The sequence below is a fragment of the Haemaphysalis longicornis genome, unplaced genomic scaffold (assembly GCF_048455015.1).
Source record: "Haemaphysalis longicornis isolate Haplotype H1 unplaced genomic scaffold, Haemaphysalis longicornis Haplotype H1 scaffold_9, whole genome shotgun sequence".
Classification (NCBI taxonomy): domain Eukaryota; kingdom Metazoa; phylum Arthropoda; class Arachnida; order Ixodida; family Ixodidae; genus Haemaphysalis; species Haemaphysalis longicornis.
In genome coordinates, this window is record NW_027526460.1 from 141,049,970 (window position 1) to 141,069,502 (window position 19,533).

General features: G+C 48.2%; 1 protein-coding gene across 9 annotated transcripts in view; it reads right to left on the bottom strand.

The window, feature by feature from the left end:
* Prestin (solute carrier family 26 member prestin) overlaps window positions 1–19,533 on the bottom strand; it is a 305,226-nt gene that overhangs the window by 81,943 nt on the left and 203,750 nt on the right. Inside the window, exon 1 of one of the 9 annotated variants that reach the window (XM_077683514.1) lies at window positions 12,724–12,862. The exons of 6 other annotated variants lie outside the window; for them this stretch is intronic. In XM_077683514.1, coding sequence (XP_077539640.1) covers window positions 12,724–12,760 — 37 coding nt within the window. In that variant the 5' untranslated portion in view covers window positions 12,761–12,862. Of the gene's footprint in view, window positions 1–12,723; window positions 12,863–19,533 lie in introns of those variants that run through there. 2 more of the 9 variants (XM_077683512.1, XM_077683513.1) reach the window with 2 other exon arrangements.

Genomic DNA, 19,533 nt, shown 5'->3' on the forward strand with positions numbered 1-19,533 from the left:
GAGCGTGTCATCTTCGATTCTGGGTGGTTACCCAGACAGGTTTTCGCGAACTCGGTTGCTCTTAGGGGTAGTTGCAACGACCCCTGTAGTTAAAGAAAGAAAAAAAAACGTGCCGCAAACTAGACGTCGACGAAGAAGACAATGTAAGACAGATACAGGCGCTAACTTCCAACTGTTCATTCAACGGAAACCACACGAATTTATACACGACTTATCTAAACAGAAACAAGAACATCAAGAAAAAAAAACAACAACCAAGGTTTAATCATGCTAACAAGTGTAGGAGGTGGTGACAATGGCTACAATGAATAAGAACGACACTGCTGAAACAATGACAACATATCTACTCCAGCCTCAAGAGCAATCAAGACGGTCCTAATGCGTCTGCGTGCATTCCAGGCGCAGACCAAGCCTGCACCTGCGTTTGGATCGACATTTTGCGGGCACTAGACGTTTGGGCTTCATTGGTTACTACCTGGCATAGCCCAACACCCCGCTATGTAGCGTCAATATCTGCCACATTCTATTTCAAATTAGAGGCAATTGTTTCTTTCTTGTAAATGTTCTAATTCGATTCGATTCGAAAATCATACCGTCCACACACTACTGCTCGTACAGATTTAATGAACCTGGTAGTCAACCGGGTTCATTCGTTGAACAACAGTTCGCAAAAAATTGGAATAATTGATCTTCCCGTGCTGGAGGGTTCCTTCTGTGGTTCACGCCGAAACTGCACCTGGCTAAGCGCGCCATAAAGATGGACTAAATTAGGCAACGTGGAGGTCTGCACTGGAAGTAATGACGCCAGGGGAAGCTCGTAGTAGATCAGTGTTATATTTGTCAGGGGAGCAAGAGCGACGGCACTCAAATAATTTCGCAATCGCTTGTAATTTTAACAGTCCATGCAACACTTGGCCAATCAGAAAAGCATCAATATACTCCACGAAAACCTCACTGCTTTTCGTTGTTTCCAGGAGTGAGACCATTGGACGAGCTAGAATAGTAGCCTCCAGGTAATGGAAGCCTCGTCCCCACAACTACGACGTACTGCGCGCTCTATTGGCCTGCGTCCTAATTTACCTTTATTTCGCGAAGCCCATGTTTTAACACGAACGTGTTTTACTGCCGGACACACAAAGACTTCACTTACGTCATATCCGTCACGGAAGTGACGCCAGCGCAACAGAGCAAGCGGCCTGTAAAGGGTGCACCCCTGCACACAGGGTCTTCTTGCGGGGAAGCAACCCTTAGTACTAAAGGGTACGTTATAATTTGAGTTGTTCGTGTTAAGTGCAAATGCACTTTATAAGCGACCCCAAACCATCCACCGCCGGCGTCGGCGTCGGCGGCGGCGTCCGCAGTGCTCCTTTATATTTAAAAAAGAAACAGCATCCGGCGCCAGGTTTCGATCCGAGGACTTCGCGGCCGCAGCGCGACGCTCTACCGACCAAGCCACGGACGCGACGGTGATATCAGTGCTAGTAACGCGCCTTATATCTTTAACGCATTCAAACTACGTCGTCAGCGGCGTGCGTTGGCGACTCAGCGGCGTTATAGCGGCTTGATAACTGCGTGGTGTACACGTGATACTACAAACCCGATGGAAGAGATGGAAGAGAAGGCGGCGAGGCGGTGGGCTGCGGGGGCCGAGCGCAAGCGCCGCAAGCGGGCCGACAACCGTGCATTCGCACTTTCACATTCTCCCCCTCGGGGAAATGCGGGAGAATTTTTTGGGTTCTATATTTTAACACGAAATTGTCTCATGCCGCGATACCCCAAGATTTCACTGACGTCATATCCGTCACGGAAATGACACCAGTACACCTTTGCATAAGCGACCCGCCAGCAGGACGTCGCTCGCCAAGCACACCCACAAGACAGCCGCCGACCCGCAGATCATGCTAAGCTGCGGACTTCGCTGCAGATTTCACTTTCGTGTTGATTCTATGACAGAGCAATCAACCACAGTTTTTTGCACAACAAAAGAGAGCTCCGCTCCATGGCCGAGTCCCTCCATTCCGAGTCCCTGTTCAGCTCCCAAAGAAATTACCGTTTTGAAATGACTCCCTCGCCAATTCACTTTCGGGAACAAAAGCTGCCCTTTACAACCGCGTCCCGTGCTTTCCTCACGGCAGTGCAGTCGTGTTCGCGCTGCTACCCCTGACGGGCTGTTTTTTCCCGTCAGCACGGAGGAAATCGCCCACTGTGTGGCACGTTCCATGCGTATGCACCCCACTCCCGGACGAAAACAGCTGCGACTACCGACGAGTCCACAGGTGTGTCGCATGCATACGATTAGCTCTCGTCACGCTTCAGTGCACCTTCAGCGACAAAATGATACACACGCCGTAGGCAGCCCTTGATGCACGGCATAAATTGTAGCCACCGCTTCGCATAGAAGAAAAACTAAGCAAACAAAAAAAAATCGAGGAATGTTAGGTTCCGTAACTGCTCTGCAAAGGTTACGAACGGTGACCTTTATATAGCGGTCTTACGGCACAGTAGTGAATGTGGAAACGAGAAGCAGAAAATTATGCATCTGAAACGTTTTACGCACGAACGAACGGAATGACCCTAAGGAGACAACAAAGGCTACTCGTTCGATATAAGGCTGCTAATAACACGAATAAAGCGCCTTTCAACTTTTTATGCATCAACACTGTTCCTGTTTACGTGCGGATTTCGTGAAATAAAAGGCGGAATAATGAAATTACACGCCTCTAACCTGTACGCTTCTTCGGTGTTCTTCGAAGCTTACGAGGCAAAAGGTCCAATAAGCCACGTTGCAGTTCCGCTCAGAAATAATACACTGCATGCTTATGTATTTATTTGTGAGATACGTGACCATGCCGTCGTTATTGGATGTATGGGTGCAGAATCGCACCGCGAAGTTTTGCACGCCCTCGTAGAGGAGTGATTAATCCGCGTGGCGTACAACTGTTTCTCACACGCCAAGAACAGGAAATTCCGACAGGAAATCCTAACCGACCAAGAGAAACGGTACCCGCCAATAAAGTGGTCCAATAGCCTCTGCTTTTGTCAATCGTGTGGTATTTTGGGGGGTTAGAAGGTTATAGCGATGGGGGCATTATTTAATCTGCCAACTGATATGTGCAGTGCCAGTTTTACGTGGCATTGTAAGTGAAAATACAGGAGTCTTCACGTCGTATAACATCCTGGACATCATAAACACCGCGCAGAGTTTAATGACTTCGTTTTGTTTACTTTTTACATTGCAATGAGATCAGTAAGCGTTCTTCACCGTGCATTCCTGCCATTTTTTAATTCCGTTCTTTTTTGTTGTTGTTGATGGTGGTGTTTTCTTTTCGAGTTGAAAGGAGATCAATAAGCTTTGTTTGTCGTGCATTCCTGCCAATAAATTTTCTTCGTCGTGCTAGACCGTCCACCAGGGACAAAAACGGAACCCGAAACCTCATCCGTAGAGCGGGTAAAAAAGTCTCTCTTAGAAGCTTCACAACATGGGCAGCCAACGTGTACCTAACGTCCTCGCTAGCGTCTAGCGCGCGAGGTCGTGCCGCTGTTTCCCGCTCAAAATTGCGTCGAATTCTGCCACGCGCGCGCGAAGCTGGCCATTTAATGGCAACCTTGCGAAGTTGTTTGTTGGCAGCAATCCCAGAGCCATCTATTTTCGCCTACGTACACATGCACACTTGTTATCGCACGCGCTGATGTGGATGTCAAGTTTTAGAGATAACGAGCGGGAATTATTCGCTCTGCCACATAGCAACCCATCGCGTTTCCACCGCTTTAAAATCCCCCTTCTCAACGCCTGCTGGAAGATGGACCCCACATGGGGTCCTGTAGAGTTCGTGGAAATGCGCACACATCGTAGCGATTTTAAATTTTTGTATTTGTCTCCTCCAAATCTTCTGCCACCTTGGTTGAAAATCGTTTCCCACTTTATTGTCGAAGTTGGAAAGGCAGCTAGGTACGACGGTCTTTAACATTGAGTGGCGCGTTTCACCACGTACAACTTCCTTTCGGAAAGGGACGAGCGAAGTGGCCGTAATTGCAGGGTACTTAACTGCAGGTAAACACGGTAATAACAAAAACAAAGGGTTCCGTCTCGCATACAGAGGCGGCGAAATCGCGCTCGCCGGTCTTACTACGCAGTTAAGGGGTGTTGAACGTTTCATAAATGTGGCGTTCTTGCCACCTGCTTTCAAGCAGCCTCTCTTGCCGCAGTCTCCCTTGCTGCAGGGGGCTTGCATACGAACGGCCAGTTCATAGCCACTGAAGTGGCTACAAATCACGGAAAAAATCGCAGCAACGAGCAGGCTTGCATTATTGCAGGAATAGAGCTCTGAATGTTCCTTTAATCCGGAGCAAAGTCACAGCACGTGTACACAATCCCACATCGACCAGATTTAGGGGAAATCCCTAAGGTGGAGTAAGTTTCTGGGAAGGCAAGTCTGACATCCACCTAAATGCAGCCATACGGCTACAAAGGAAAGCTATACAGCTTTCTCAGGAACTTCTCAGTTGAAAAAAAATGTAGCCGTATGGCTGCATTTAGGCGGTTGTCAAACTTGCCTTCGCAGAAACTTACTCCACCATGGGGTTTTCCTCTAAATCTGGTCGATAACACCTGTCCTTCACTTCGAGTTGTTGATCAATTCGCTCTCGCGCTACAAACGACTGACCTCCTGGTTAGCTCAGTTGGTAGAGCTACTGCTTCGGTTAAGCGCTGGTCCCGGGTTCGAATCATGGACCAGGACGAATTTTTCTTGAACTGCGAAGTTCCTGAGAAAGCTGTATAGCTTTCTGTTGTAGCCGTATGACTGCATTTAGGTGGATGTCAAACTTTCCTTCGCAATCCCACATCGTTAGCGAGTGCATGTCAAGCTAGAAACCAAAAATTATGAGCCATTCCACTCTGTGATGGTGGATAACCAGAGAAGCTAGGGTGCCACAGAATTTTGAACAAAGGAAGGAACTCATTTATTAAAGCGAAGGTCTCTATGCCTTACCGCAAACATCGTTCGGCGGGCAAAACGTACTACAGGAGAGCCAACTTTACACAAGCACCTAAAAACAACGCTTCCCATGGTTTGAATCGAGCCGGCGTCCCTCGCGTCATGAAACCGACGTCTGTGCGATTCCGCCATTCGGAGAGGGTTGAAGCAGTTTGGATTTTGGACTTCGACTTTGACTCATGTAGCACGAGAGAAAGTTAGGCGTCTTAACCATCTTTTTCTTAAAGGGGCCATGCAGACAAAATGCAAATTTGTTTTCTTCGAAAGATTTCGTGTTTTATAGTGCCCCCAGCGCTTGTCCGGCAGCGAACTATGCCGTAATCATGATTGAAAAATAGAGCGCGACTTGGACAACGACAGCAAAGAAGGACGACGGGACAAGCGATCTTCTTTACTATCGTTGTCCAAGTTGCGCTATATTTTTCAATCTTAATGCATCAATTTACCCAACAGCTTCGTTTTATGCTGTAATCGCTGAGAAATTAGTCAATGTACGTTAAAATTTCGCTTCTCCGACCAAATTGTGCGTTTTCTTGACGTCTACCATGAAGTCATAAGTGCGCGTATTTAAACGAATTTACACTGAGTCATTCGGCTCTGCAGCCTTGCTTGCCGTCGGTCCTCCCAGATGGCACTACCATATTCAGCCACGGACCGTTGTCCGGCGTTGCTTTCTTTTTGACCGCATTTGCACCTAGCATGTTTGTGTTGCTGTAGAAAGTAATGATTTCGTGAAACATGGGGTATTCTCAATAAACAGGGCCAGGTGGGACAATGTCGGTTACGCCAATCGGCCATTGTCGTGTAAGACAATTCCAAAGTGGCGGACTGCTGTGCAGCTAAAACAAGCACAGTGCGCCCAGTAGCAACAGCAGTGCGCATCGGTACTTCCATGTGTACGTGTGTTTTCGTAACTTTCATTGTTTACCCCACCATTCTTACTGCTGTAAAATGAATATGCATTACATTTAAGCGCAAATAGCTTGGTCGGCAACCTTATAAGCCCTGCCTAATTTGTGTTTGCTTTTCCCGGCCTCAGCCAGTCGCACAGCTGGGCGTGTGACATCGTAGGTTCTGTTGCGGGAAATGAGCTAGTGGGTCACATGGCCATTCCCTTTATTCCCAATTATATAGGTTATTTGAGCGAACAGTGTTTTAAAAGTGGTGTAAGTATGGTTCTAACGATGCAATCTTTGGCATGAACCGAACTTGCGTTTTGTCTTCATGGCCCCTTTAGAGAAATGATCTCCGATTCTTGTTTTGATCAAAGGTCATCGCGCGAAAGGTGCGCACATATTTATTGTATTGTCTTTGTGGGTTTGTATATCTTTAGTGGACGACTACGGCCTCCCCGAGGAGCCGGACGAAACTAGAAACGCCTGACGTAGGCCCGTTTACACGCTGCGAATTTCTCATGCGAATTCTCAGCGGCGGCGCCGCTAGTGCGGAAAAACTAGCTATTTTCATATTTTCACTGCTGCTACAAATCGCCAAATGCTAAGCGGCGTTCACAGGGGAAGTTGGAGTGTTCCGAATATTTGAAATGTACCACAGCAATGAGAATAGATCGTTATTTCTGCACGTGCGGCGCCGAAATCGATTGATTGATTGATTGATTGATTGATTGATTGATTGATTGATTGATTGATTGATTGATTGATTGATTGATTGATTGATTGATTGATTGATTGACTGTGGGGTTTAACGCGCCGACGCTTCACGGGCGATGAGGCGCGCCGTAGTGAAGGGTTTCGTATTAATTTTGACCACCTGGAAATCTTTAACGTCCGCCGAAATCTCAAACACACGGGCGTTTTTGCTTTTCACCTCCAACAGAAAAGCGGCAGGGGAAATTGGCACCATGTAGAACGGCCTGTACCTGCTACCACAGAAGGGCACAAAGAGGCACGGAAGCTCTTTGTACGACCACTAAGAGGAGGCGATGCAAGACTAGACATGGCAGACGAGGGGCGCGCGCAGCTCGAACGCATGAAATCGCATTGAATTGAAACAACCTCCACTGCGTCTTTACGGGAGGAGCAAGAGGGAAGGGTGACAGCGTGACCGGTGGGAAGGGAAGGGGGAGGAGAGGCAGTCACGTGTCAGGGGCAGCAGAAGACGCGTTTTGTTACATTTGCAGCGAAGCAATCAGATAAGCGGATATTTTATTACGTAACTGCTTCTATCGTGCCGGGTGCGAACATGTCTGACCATTAGCGATTACTGGCCTGCGTGAACTGCATTGTATAGGCGCTGGACAGTACTCGAGAGCTGTTATGCAGTCGGATTGAATACTCATAGTCGGATTGAATACCTTTCTAGGTACTACACTTGAAGCCACCTTGTTGTACTGTTTACCTCGTCATTAATTAAAGGGCTTCAAGTTTGTTTTTGGCTCTTCGTCGTGGCACGAAATAAACTTCCTAGTCACCCTACGGCGACATGGGTCGTCAACGGAAGGACAGTAGAAATGACATAACATTTGAGAAAGCTATGCTGAATAGTGTTAAAAAAGGAATGCCGATTCACTTTAGGCGGCGATACGAAATGTCCTCATTAATTCCTTCCTTCCTTCCTTTCTTCCTTCCTTTCTTCCTTCCTTCCTTCCTTTGTTCGTTTGTTCATTCGTTCCTTTATTCCTTCCTTCCTTCCTTCCTTCCTTCCTTCCTTCCTTCCTTCCTTCCTTCCTTCCTTCCTTCCTTCCTTCATTCATTCATTCATTCATTACTGAGCGAGCAGTTGACCGGGCATGTCGACGGAAATTTGCGCCGTTTATTCGCGGACACAGAGCAACAGAACAGACGACAGAACATCTGTGGAGAGCGATTGGTGGGGGGGGGGGGGGGGGGGGGGGGGGGGGGGAGGGGGGGTCGCACAGCCAAGCCCCGAGAAGGCGATGCCGCTGTCTTGTGCACCTCATGCTTCACAAGACGCCCATTTCCCATAATACCCACTAGCGAGCATTGGGAGGACGCGCTGGACTTCGCAGACCTGCAGATTCAGAAGAGCCTAACGTAACGAGCGGCCAAAGCTGCGCACAAGCTGCGGCTGTCGATCGTCACATCTCCCTGACCAAGATACCTTGGAAATAAGAGTTTGCCACCCGCTCCGACGGATGAAAGTGGCTTTCCAAGTGTACAATTGAGAAAGTAGAAATAACGCATCGCACGAGACCTCCCTCGCGGAAGAGATACAATCAAGGAAGCCCTTTAACCGCGCGAAGCAGCCCCTATATATGCACAACAAAAGACCCTACTCAACGCCGCTTCAAGGGGTTTCGAACAATAGCTTGGAGAGAATACAGTATCCCGGAAATTTAAACGGCGATGTCACAAACGTGTTCCGAAAGGGCAAAGATATATGTCCCGCACGGAAGAACGCTTTCGTGTTTCTGTCACAGGCATCGTAGTAGATTTGTAGCAAATTCTCCGGAGGTCATTTCCCCCTGGAATTCGAGTTCGTCGACACCTGAATTTAGCCCAACCGGATTTTACCGATGCTTGTGTGTGAAGCTAGGGCATGCCTCTAAGAGCACAAGTTACAACTACTCCGGAGGAAATAACGCAGCTGACTTCAAACAGCGTCGCCGATCACGCAACAAACCGCGTCGCGCACATTGTGAGAAATTGGTGTTCCATAGGAGCGCGCTACTTCCGGCTCAAGACGCATGCACGCTAAAGTTCGCATAATGGTCCCATGATGATAAAAAGCAACACAACAACAGAGGCTTTAAACAATTTACAGGCCATTCTTTCGGCCATGCATGTTTCAAAACCTGCGAAAGCAAACTTGACCTGAATGAACCTGCGAATACTGTTATAGTTCCTGCTTAAAAGAAAGGAGTTTTGCTGAGTCTGCGGCAAGTGAAAAGGATCCACTGAAATACGTTTCTTCTGCGCAAGTGAATTCGGAAAGACGAGCTCGTTCTTCGCGAAAGTGCTCCAGGCACATGCGCTCGATTTCTGCATGTAGCAGTGTACTTTTTTGTATTCAAGAACGGCTCGAAGTCGGAATTTTGCGGTCTGTACTGATTCCAAGAAAGTCGCTTCGGGCCTCACTTTACCACCCTTAAAAAAGTACGCAGGATACCCAAAACATTTTAACAATGTGAAATCAATAGTCTTATTGGACCTCATGTTCCTCAGCGGTTCAACGTTCTGTTGAACTTCGCTGCCGCACGCTACACCACTTGACCAGCCCCCAGGAAAGCACCGCTGAGGGGCGCAGTCCAGGAGGCTGGTTAATTACTTGTAGGCCTCAACACATGTCTCTAACACCCGCTTCTAAGTCGAAAGCCTCAACCCATTTCCTAGATCACCCCTTAGTCAGCTAGAGCCATGGAACCGCAGCTGGAGTTTAGTGCCCGCTCGTTTCCAATTATTGAGGCGCCTGGTTCGATTCTCATCCTGACCCACATTTACCCAATTTGTCTTTTCAACTCTGTTACTTTACTTTTCTTCTCTTTGCGTAGTCGGTGATTTCGTCCGCCATGTTTCAATTACGACACTCGATTTCCGACATATACCGAGTTACTAATGCTATCGCATTAAACAAAAACTAGCAAAGAACTGAGTGCTTGCAATTGTCTCGGAGATAAATAGTTAGGTACATGTAAATGAATACTAAACGTTACGTTTCAGTTACCCTAGAAGTTAACTCAGTGCAGGTTTTATACGAAAGGTTGGCGTAGTTTTAAAACCAAGATATTGTTACGAGACACCTTGCATCACGTGCAAGAGTGCGCATCATGCGCTGTGTCGCGCTGCAATCGTCATCGTCGAGGAAGAGGGAAGACAAGGACGCTGCGTCAGTCGCCCTGGGAGCTGTTCCGTTCCCTGTCTAGCTAGACGCTTTTTAAGTGCAGAGCACTTTAGGGTCTCGCCTTGTCGACGTAGGTCGCTCGCTGGACCCAAGTAGAGCCACGCGGAGTTCCGTCGTAGCGGCTGTCGTCGCGGCGTAACGCAGAGGCTTTGAAAGCGAAGCCGTTTAATAGTCATAAGCGTTCGAACGTCGTGAACCACTAGCGCTTGTCATACATGTCCGCGTTCTTTAGCGCAAAGAAAACTGTAGGTACATTTGAGGCAAAATATACGTAATTAACCGCCGGCGTCCGCGTTCATTTAGTTAGGAACGGTGGTTGAGTTGGTTTTTACGTTAGTAAGGGAAATGAAGTGGCAGTGCAACGCCGGCACGTGCGGGAGGAAAAGCAAGCACAAAAAAGAACAGAACTCCCGCTGGCGCAGTTTCAGGCAGGGGGCGCGCGAGCACTGCGAAGGCGGGAAATTTGAATTGCATTGGGTGGTAGCAGTGAGGGGATAATGGCGCTGCAGCCCATTATGGCGAATCGCTGCTCTGCCCTTTTAACAGTTTTCACATTGAGTGAAACGGCTTTAATTTTTTTTCCTCCTGGCATCCGGTGTATATATACCTGTGAATATAGCGTGGCAATACTACCGGCCTCGTATCAATATTTACAGCACAAGACATATATGAGGGCAACGTCCTAAAGGCCACCGTAAGCAACGCTAGGGAAGATACTGTGAGCGCATAAACCTACATTTCGATATTAATCCTCATCTCTCATGTAAAGCAGCAAGAGCCTCTAGTGAATATACGAAAAGGCCCGAAGTTGTTTCTCGAAAGAAACTCAGTGATCATTGAGTAAGTGAGCTGGAGAGAACAGAATAACGCTAGACATTTCATTGAGGTAAAAAGAAAGAGCGAAGAGCACAGAACCGTTCCTTGGGGCACGCCTGAAGTCTAGAGGTTATTAAAAGCTGCTGTCATTAGTCGCGGCGGATGTATTACTTTTAAGCTATTGTAGCCCGTTAGCGTAACTAGCCGTATATATGATTTTTTGAAGCAATAAATGCTACAACAGCTCGCAAAGAAAGCTCTTGCGAAATGCCAGCAGAATTGCTACCTTTAAGGAATGACGGTGAAGGATGGCCTACCATTTGTGTGTGAACAAAAGTAGCGATGGCGTGCGAAGGAATAAAACTTGTTAAGTGGGAGAGAACCAACTAAAAACTAAATAGGGATTCCGACACAATAATTGATGTCGGCACGCGCGTCGGGCGGGGTGAGCAAATGAACTCAGATTAACAGCTGTTCCGAGCCTTGACTTGTAGTTTCAATCTTTCACGCCCTACAAATACACAGCGACGTGGCGACATAAGCTGGTATACCTACTGCCGATGTTACGCGGTGCATCAGGGCTAGAACCAAGGGCAATGAATAATTTTTATTCAAATGCGAAATTTGCTTAAAAAGCTATATATCTTTTTTTTTTTGTGGCCATCTGGCTGCGTATATAGAGTATATAGAGTTTAGGTACGCCGCCTCAAGGTTAAACAGTTTCCTTATTTGGTTATTCCTGGGTGTTTTAAAATCAGTAGCCCGGACATAATTTCGCGTTCAGAGACCGCTCGCTAAAGATTTTACCGTCAACCGAAATCAATCTTGCATTGATTTCATTTCACTGACTTGTGCATTGAAATTTCATTGATTTGTAGAAACGTAGGTTTAGCTTGCCCTAACCAACAAACACACGGTAAGAGTAAATGCCTCGTACAAAAGCCTCGTACAGAGCTTCTGCAGGCATGCAAATAGACATAAGGTATACACAGCGGTGAAAAAAAAAACCAACAGCATTCAACTCAAATTGAATGAATATATTCTACAAGAAGCGGCTGCGCAATGGGTCTAACGTAATTGATCCACTAATATAGCCACTGTTTGGTGAATTCCAGCACTGTCTTTCCAATTTTCCTTTCTTAGTGCTTATTTTTTGTGCATGTGAGTGTAGCTGTGTGTGATTCCAATCAGCAATACCACAATTCTAGCATAGAAGAATGTACGCGCAGGCTCCTCAACCCAAAATGTCCCTAAAAACGACCCCCCCCCCCCCCCCCCGTCTCTGCCCCGAGTCAGCCCAATCGAATTCTTCATAAACAAGGTTCTTTTTCCGGATTCAAGCCACTGAAATGTTTGCATGTTTTTTTCGTGTTAGTGATACTCGCCAAAATGTCCCAGTACACAGGCAGAATTCTGAGTTTTGTCCATTTCATGTCTGTTTCAAAGTGTCCACTTCGAGCGAGCCTTGATTGGCTGAAAGCAGGTAACCGGATGTGACATTGCACAACCAAGGTAGTATCATTGGTCAGAGGCCTCGAAAGTGCCATTACGTAATGACTGAAACGGACGCGAAATGACCATTTTCGAAACTGACACAACTCAGAATTCCGCCCCTGCTCATTAAACTTTCATCCTGGCCGCACACAGAGAGCACAGCGTCCCCACAATTAGGTAAAAAAAAACAAGGCTTATTACAAGCCAATGCGTGCCCTCCCCCAGTCCGAATCTAATACAGTTTCCCAAGCAAAATTCACCGCAATGCAACCTTTGTGGACACTCTGACTCCCTGTACCACATAGTCTGGGAACGTAGTCAGAACCATGGAATTGTCACCCACTTTTCCTAACCCCACACAAGAGCAGTGGGAGACGGCGCTGTACAGCGCACACCTCGCCGACCAGGTACCCTCACGCTCTCACGCATAGAAATTCTCACGCATAGCTACTCTCACGCATAGAAATTCTCAATTGAAAGTTGCACTCTCTCTTTCCCTCTCCACTATCGCAAACTACCTTTCTCTCCCATCAACTTCGACTGTATAAAATGAGTCTGCAGCGTTGACACACGCAAAAGGAGAAACACGTCTTGCCTTTCCGCGGGGCAACCCAGAGGGAAAAGCGCCTCATTGTGGTGACCGGGTCCACGCGTTCCCGAGGTTCGAGTGCCCGTGCGAATCCGCCTTGAAGGAAGGAGCAAGTGACGGGGAGGCCGCCACGAGCGCGGGAAGATCGGTGACGTTCTCGCTCGGTTGGCGCCACCCGCGGAGGAGAAAACGGCCTCCCGCTGTGCAGCAGCGCCTTTGTCAATTGAAATGCCGCATAACTTCGGGGCGCGCACACCAAGCCACATTCCGAGTTGTGACGCGCGAGCATCGGGCGCCTGCCGACTCGAACAAAAGTTGGCCGTGAGCACGGGCTGAGGAACGTGATCGCGTGGCGCAGGGTCGCCTGCGAGCCACGAGCGTTGTGCGCAGGCACCACTGACGAGTGCTGCGAAATCCGATCCATTTATCCTCATCAGTTTGCGGTGGCGCTAAGGCTGGAAATTATTCAGTTGCCCACTAGAAGCGCAGAACTCCGGAGGCGGGCGCGAAGCACGAGAACACGCACGAGCGCAACGTTGGGGCAAGCTTATCATTACATTTATTCTATGCGCAGGCGGAGGTTTTAAGCTGCACCTGGTAGGAGACTTACACCCGGGTTATTATCAGGAGCGACGCGTAGTGGATGGCTCCGTCTTAATTTTTATCCCCTGAGGACCTTTAACGTGCGCAGAAATCTCGACACACTGCCATTTACGCTTTTATTCTTCATCTGAGAAGCGACCGCAGCGGCCGGGTCGCACCCGTGTCCTTGGGCTCAATAGTACAACGGCTTAACTAATTTGCAACCGGCCTGTATTGCCCCTTAAGTAGCGCTGTCCAAATTCCTTTCCCACCTGAACTTGATCTTCGAGCTCTTTGAAGCGAAAGACAAATGAAAGAAAAGGTGAAACGCAGCGATTCCTGTTTACTTCACCAGCATCTCTGTTTAATTTACTGCATACGTTGAACATTTAAATCCCGTTTGAGTTTCCAGGTATCAAAACGCCGTGCTTTAACATGCTCTTACTTGTTTATAGATATATCCGAACTTATGCTTAAGGCTGAATCATCCGTTTATTGATTTGTAGAAATTACCGTTCTAGAGATCTCTCAGAACTTTACTTCCCTAGCACAATGATTTATTCTCGTATATACACCACGGAAACGAATTAATGTTGCATCAGTATAATATACTCATAAAGCGTCTACGGCAGGTCAGAAAAAGTTTAGATATGTAAAATGTAAAAATAAAAAAGGGGCAAGAGTGCTCTCTTTGGGTACACCCGTGGTTATCTGGCTTGACATACCTTACATATTGATGCCGAAAATCGCGAATTCAGCCCAAAAGACAGCATTTCCATGTAGAACATATTGTATAATTTAAATAATAGTATTTTATGATTTACCCATCAGATGCAATGTTAACACTGGCACGACACGCTTTCTCCACTGCATTCAGTGTACACTCCTTTTGGCTAATTCGTGTATTTGTAATTTTGATAACCGTACGTACTGCCCCGTAAAAAGAAAATAATGCCTCATAAGAAGCGCATTCACAGTGAATGTGCATCTTTTCCGAGGCCTTTACGGTGTAGGAACGGGCCATGAACAGAAAATACAACTTCGTTGAATGTTAGCGAACCAGCCTTTGTAACCCAGTAAGCCCCACCCCAGCCACGAAAAATCTTTTTTAACCAAAAGACGCAAGGAATATTGCAAAACTTTTAATTTCCCGTTACAAGGACGCAGTATGGCAGGAGTGGCGCAATGTGTGCCATAACTAAAACCCTACTTATTAGTGTGCTACCTTAACATCAGCTTTCAAGAGATATGGCCAAAGGAAACCAGAGACACTAGCCAAGCCACGTTTCTCGGCTCTGGCTTCCGTCGGCGGCCGCCAGCCGCACAAAAAATTAAGCGGCAGCATCTCCACTCCGTGGATGATGGCGAGGGGGCGGAGTACGGGGACTCTAAATTACATCCAAGTTGCGCCCCGACCGTCATTCGGTTTGAGCCGTGAGCTGCAGCTTGATTATTCCCTAAATGAAACTGCAACTCGCGGCTACAACCGAATTTCGCTTGATTTTCGCTTGATGGTGGTGTGCGCACGGATGGACGCGGACGGACATTGGGAGGTCCTAAGGTACTCCGCACCGTTACGGGCGAGGGAGTAAGCCGTTTGACTCTCGGGTACTAACTCACGGTCGTAGCCTAATCATTTGTCGTATCCTCAGGAAGCATGACGGGTGGCATCCACGGTTATTTGGAATATTGTCACTTTCTAACCGCTCGTTTTTCTCTTGAATATTTGAGTTCGGTTGCACGTAGAAAGCTGCATAAGGATGTCTGCGATACTGTCTTTCCAATACCGTTGTACAGAGCCCTGTACTGTGGAGGCCCAAGACAAAACGTTTTGAAACGTGTAAGACGAATGGAAGTCAATCCAAAAGTCAAGTCCTTTTTCTTCAAACTGCACACGGGTACACTCTCAGTGAAAACCTGGAGCAACCGGAGAATATCGAGCACGTTTTTCTACATTTTTGGGCGGCCGTCTTCTTGTGGGATGTCCTTCAGAGGACCATCCACAAGGATTTTCCACTGCATCCCCACGGCATCCGGTTTTTGAGTGTGGACAACGAAGAGGGGGTTCCCTACGATTTGGTCATGTTGTCGGGTCTTTACTGCATTTCCCGTTCGCGCATGGCCTGGCTACACGGGGGACGTGGATGCGAGGCCGACAAGACAGTATTTTATATTATAGAGAATGTCACGCAATTCGTGGAAGTGCAAAAGTCAAAGGAGTGCCTTCCGGAGTGGCTGTCAAGGTTATAACCCCTGATGGCACTGAAGGAATTTTAAACTACAATGCCAGCATTAATCAGGCTGGTAGCCGAATGTGTGGTTCTGTACATCTTTTGTGTGCCCATTGTTATGCAATGTCGAAGACCGGCAATAAGGGAAAAAAACGGTCGTAGCCCAATGGATTCCGCTTCCGGCCACGAGAGTGAACGGACGCAGGATGGATGCTCCGTCAGGGGCGGCTACAGCGGTTAAGCAAGGCCGCGGAAACCGGACGTTTGGAAATGGAAACGAGGATTATCAAGTCACGCTGCCTACCCTGCCAACAGGTCAGAGTGTTGTCAACACTTTATTTTTACACGGTGATCTCCGGGCTCGCCCATATCGGGTAGAAGATTTTCGCGGCGCACTGGCTCGTCTGTCGCTGCTCCCCGAAGTTATCGCAGTGGGGGCGTATCAGATGAGCCATGTGGGGGCCGTGACGTTTAGCAGCCCTGAAGCTGCAAAGAAATTGGTCGCCGAAACGGAATTCAAAGTGAAGGGTCGTCGGTGTTTGGTGATTGACCCTATCAACCAGGACGGGCGGATGAAGTTGCACTGGCTATACACTTCACAATGTAGCGGACGAGGATGTGCGGCTGGCGTTCGCTCCGTACGGCAAGGTGACGGAAATAACAAAACAGAGATGGAGGGTGCAAGGCGTGACCGACAAGGGCTCTACAACTCGCACGGTGTCCCTCAAACTGAAGGAAGGAGTGAATATCGAAGATATCCCACATCGGATTTGAGTGGCGGGGGATAACGCCCTTGGGGTGGTTGCGGGAAGCTGGGCACCACTCTGCCTGCGCTGCCACTCAATGGGTCACGTGAGGCAAGAATGCCGTGTACCCAAGTGTACCGTCTGTCACCGGTTCGGACATACTGAGGCGAATTGTGTGCGCACGTACGCGAAAGTTGTAGGACCCAGAAGGAACGACGAGTCGTCTGAGTTCCTTATGGACGAGGACGAAGCGGCAGAATCTGCAATGGGGACTGCCGAGAATACTACCAAGCAGGAAACGCCCACCCACACTCGTGTTTAGGAAACGCCCCCAAAGGATGCGGAAGCAACCAAGCAACGTCAAGGTGAGCTTCTGCTGACACCTCGACAGGAATTCGAGGACGCCACATCAACTGCGGGAACTAGTGGTGTGCTCACGGGGACGCCGAGTCAAACTGGGGAAGTGAAGGAAACCACGGGACCAACAACCGCCAACGTTGTCCCGAAACGTCCCCACGGGGACGTGAGCAACGAGGCAAGACGTTCTGGAGAACGGAACACGGACGAGCCACCATCGAAAGCGACACCGCTGAGACCACCGACGCTTCGACACCCAAGTATGAAAGTGCCGCCGAGTAGTCCATCGGACAAGCGGCCAGGGGGGGGGGGGGGGGGGGGGGCACAACCACCGCGACACTCAAGTGCTGCGTGATTTCGCCGGCTAGGGACCCGTGGGCCGGACAAGGGAGCAGTTCATGGCTCTTACTGATTGTGAAGTACTTTTTTCATACTTATTTCTACCGCGTTTTCACGGGCGTGCGCGTGTGTGCTGGTGTGTGCGTGTGTGTGTGTGGTGTGTGTGTGTGTGCGTGCGCGAGTATTTACGTACAGCCGTGAGCTGAAGTAAACGGACCACGGGAGCGGTGGTCAAAACTAATCGCTGCGCCGTCTGGTTGCGTTGTGCCTGCTGTCGAGACCGTGCACAGCGCAGGAGCGGCCTAGCTGCACAGCACACATGCCACTATCACTCGCTTCTTCGCGACTGCCTCGCGCTCCCATAAATTGACGCCAGGGGAACCGCGCGCCCCTTTTGCTATCTGCTGTGGAAACGGCGCGAAATCGGCGGCAACGCGGCCCCACTGGCAGAGTTGGCGCGCTGGTGATTATCTCGTGCTTGTAGCTTTTTTTTTTGCACCCCCTACCCCACCGCGTCAAATATTGAAGCAGGCAATGAAGCAGTAAAAAATCACTGTGCAGTCGAAGAAAATAAGACAAAAAACCATCTTCGTGGGTTTTGAGGATAGATGCAAAATTATAGGCGTTTTGAGAATGTCAGCGAAGTTGAAAAAGTATTGATGCTAAGCTTACATGAGGTTTTGACAAATACTGCTGTGTTTTGGTATGTACTGCATTGCTTTATGAACCTTCGTTTGCGTATGCGGCATATGGGCCATTTCGCAAGTGCTCGGGAAAATCCAGCTTCGCAATGTTTTTCAAGTTCGAGGCACCGACACATACATTTAATATTCAAAAACTTCGTTGCGATGTGGGGTACCATTGAACCCCGCTTTGAACCCCCAGCGACTATCGAAACGCATACGAACTACAGTTTTCAATGAGATTTATTTGCACTTAAAAACAGTACTGACAGTTCTTGCGCACTTCTGTGACACGAGTTAAAATTGAAGGAGTTGATCCAAGGACGGATCGGTCAGTAGATGATTTAAGATAAAAAGATTACTAGCTTATGGTCGACGGCATGCGGCAAACAAACGACGTTATAATTAAAAAACAACAAGTTTATTTACATGTATTATTTTACAAAGCATTTCACAGGGCCGTCGTTCTCAGATGGGGGTGCGCAGAGAAAAAAAAGGCCCGTGAAGGCACTTCGGACTCTGTGGGTCCCTCCGCTATACTCCCAAATTCCTTTTTATTTTCAAAACCCTGCCGTGAACTAAAAAAAAAGGTGAATGTGCCGCATGATATGCTAGAAAAACTTCTCCGCACAGCACAAATTTTAAAGCTGGCTTTTTTGCACAACGCTTCAGTTATGCAGAAAAGCCATACCGGCATAGAGAGATGTGTATGAGCGACTTTGGCTGCAAGGCTTAATTCTGTGACAATACGAAACGTATCACCATATTTCATCGTGGGATCCCCCAACACTTTTGCAAGCCAAGAAGGAGTCCTCGGCATGCTACCGGCCGAGTACCACTGACCTAAAAGATCAGAGGTCGGGCAAATCCCAAGTCCTGCGGCCAGCCCTATTTCCTTAACAACACCATTCACTTAAGTTTAATTACAAAAGTCCCGCCTCCAAAAGATACGTCACCACGGAGAGTGAGGAGGACCTATCGATTAACCGTATTTTAGGCCGCTGATCAGCCACAAATTCAGTCAATTGTTGTGTACACAGATAGCCATATGACCCAACTCTAGCTCGCACCCTCATGCGGAAACTCCAAGGTGTTTATCAAAAACACGCTGCCGAAGAAACAACAAGACAACAGATATCCACTGGGAAACTTGCATCACTCAACAATAACACCTCGGGTGCTCCGTAGGAATTCCCAGCCATGCAATGCACGCCTAAAATTAAGCTCGGCGCAGAAGATTCCCTTCTTTGATAGCCGGTGCCGGTATTCGAAGAAGACGGGCTGCGCACGCATTACAAAAGAGCCATCACTCACTCCTTCGTCAACATATCTCTGCGGTAGTGGCTACAGCCGTAGACCCGCGAGGAAACGAAACGAGGCTGCGTAGCTTTAACAGCATAATCCCCGTGGACACATTTTCGAGTTCAGCCCATTTAAACCTCCTGACCTCTCGACTGACCTCACAGTTCTCGTGTCTTTACTGGGAGCTTCTATCTACCATCACCCTTATAACACACTCAAAAACAATTATCGTCGCCTCCCTAACACGGGACAAAAATGGTGCCGCTTAAGTGACAAAAACACTGGTAAAAATATTATACACCTTGCAAGCTCACCTCCGCCCGTTTCGGGCATAATACGCGACATCCAGACTTTCCAAGAAGCGACGGAAGGAAAAAAACGTTCCCACACGTGTGCTCCGCACCCCCAACGCACATCAGCCCAGCCGACATAAAAGCGAATAAACAAACAATAAAAACAAGCAAAATAGCCCGTACACCATCTTGAGCTAAGAGAAAGCACCCACGTTGGTCGGCCCTTTTTTTTTTTCGGATGTATTTACTGCTATGCTTTCCCGCGTCGACCTTGTGATACCGA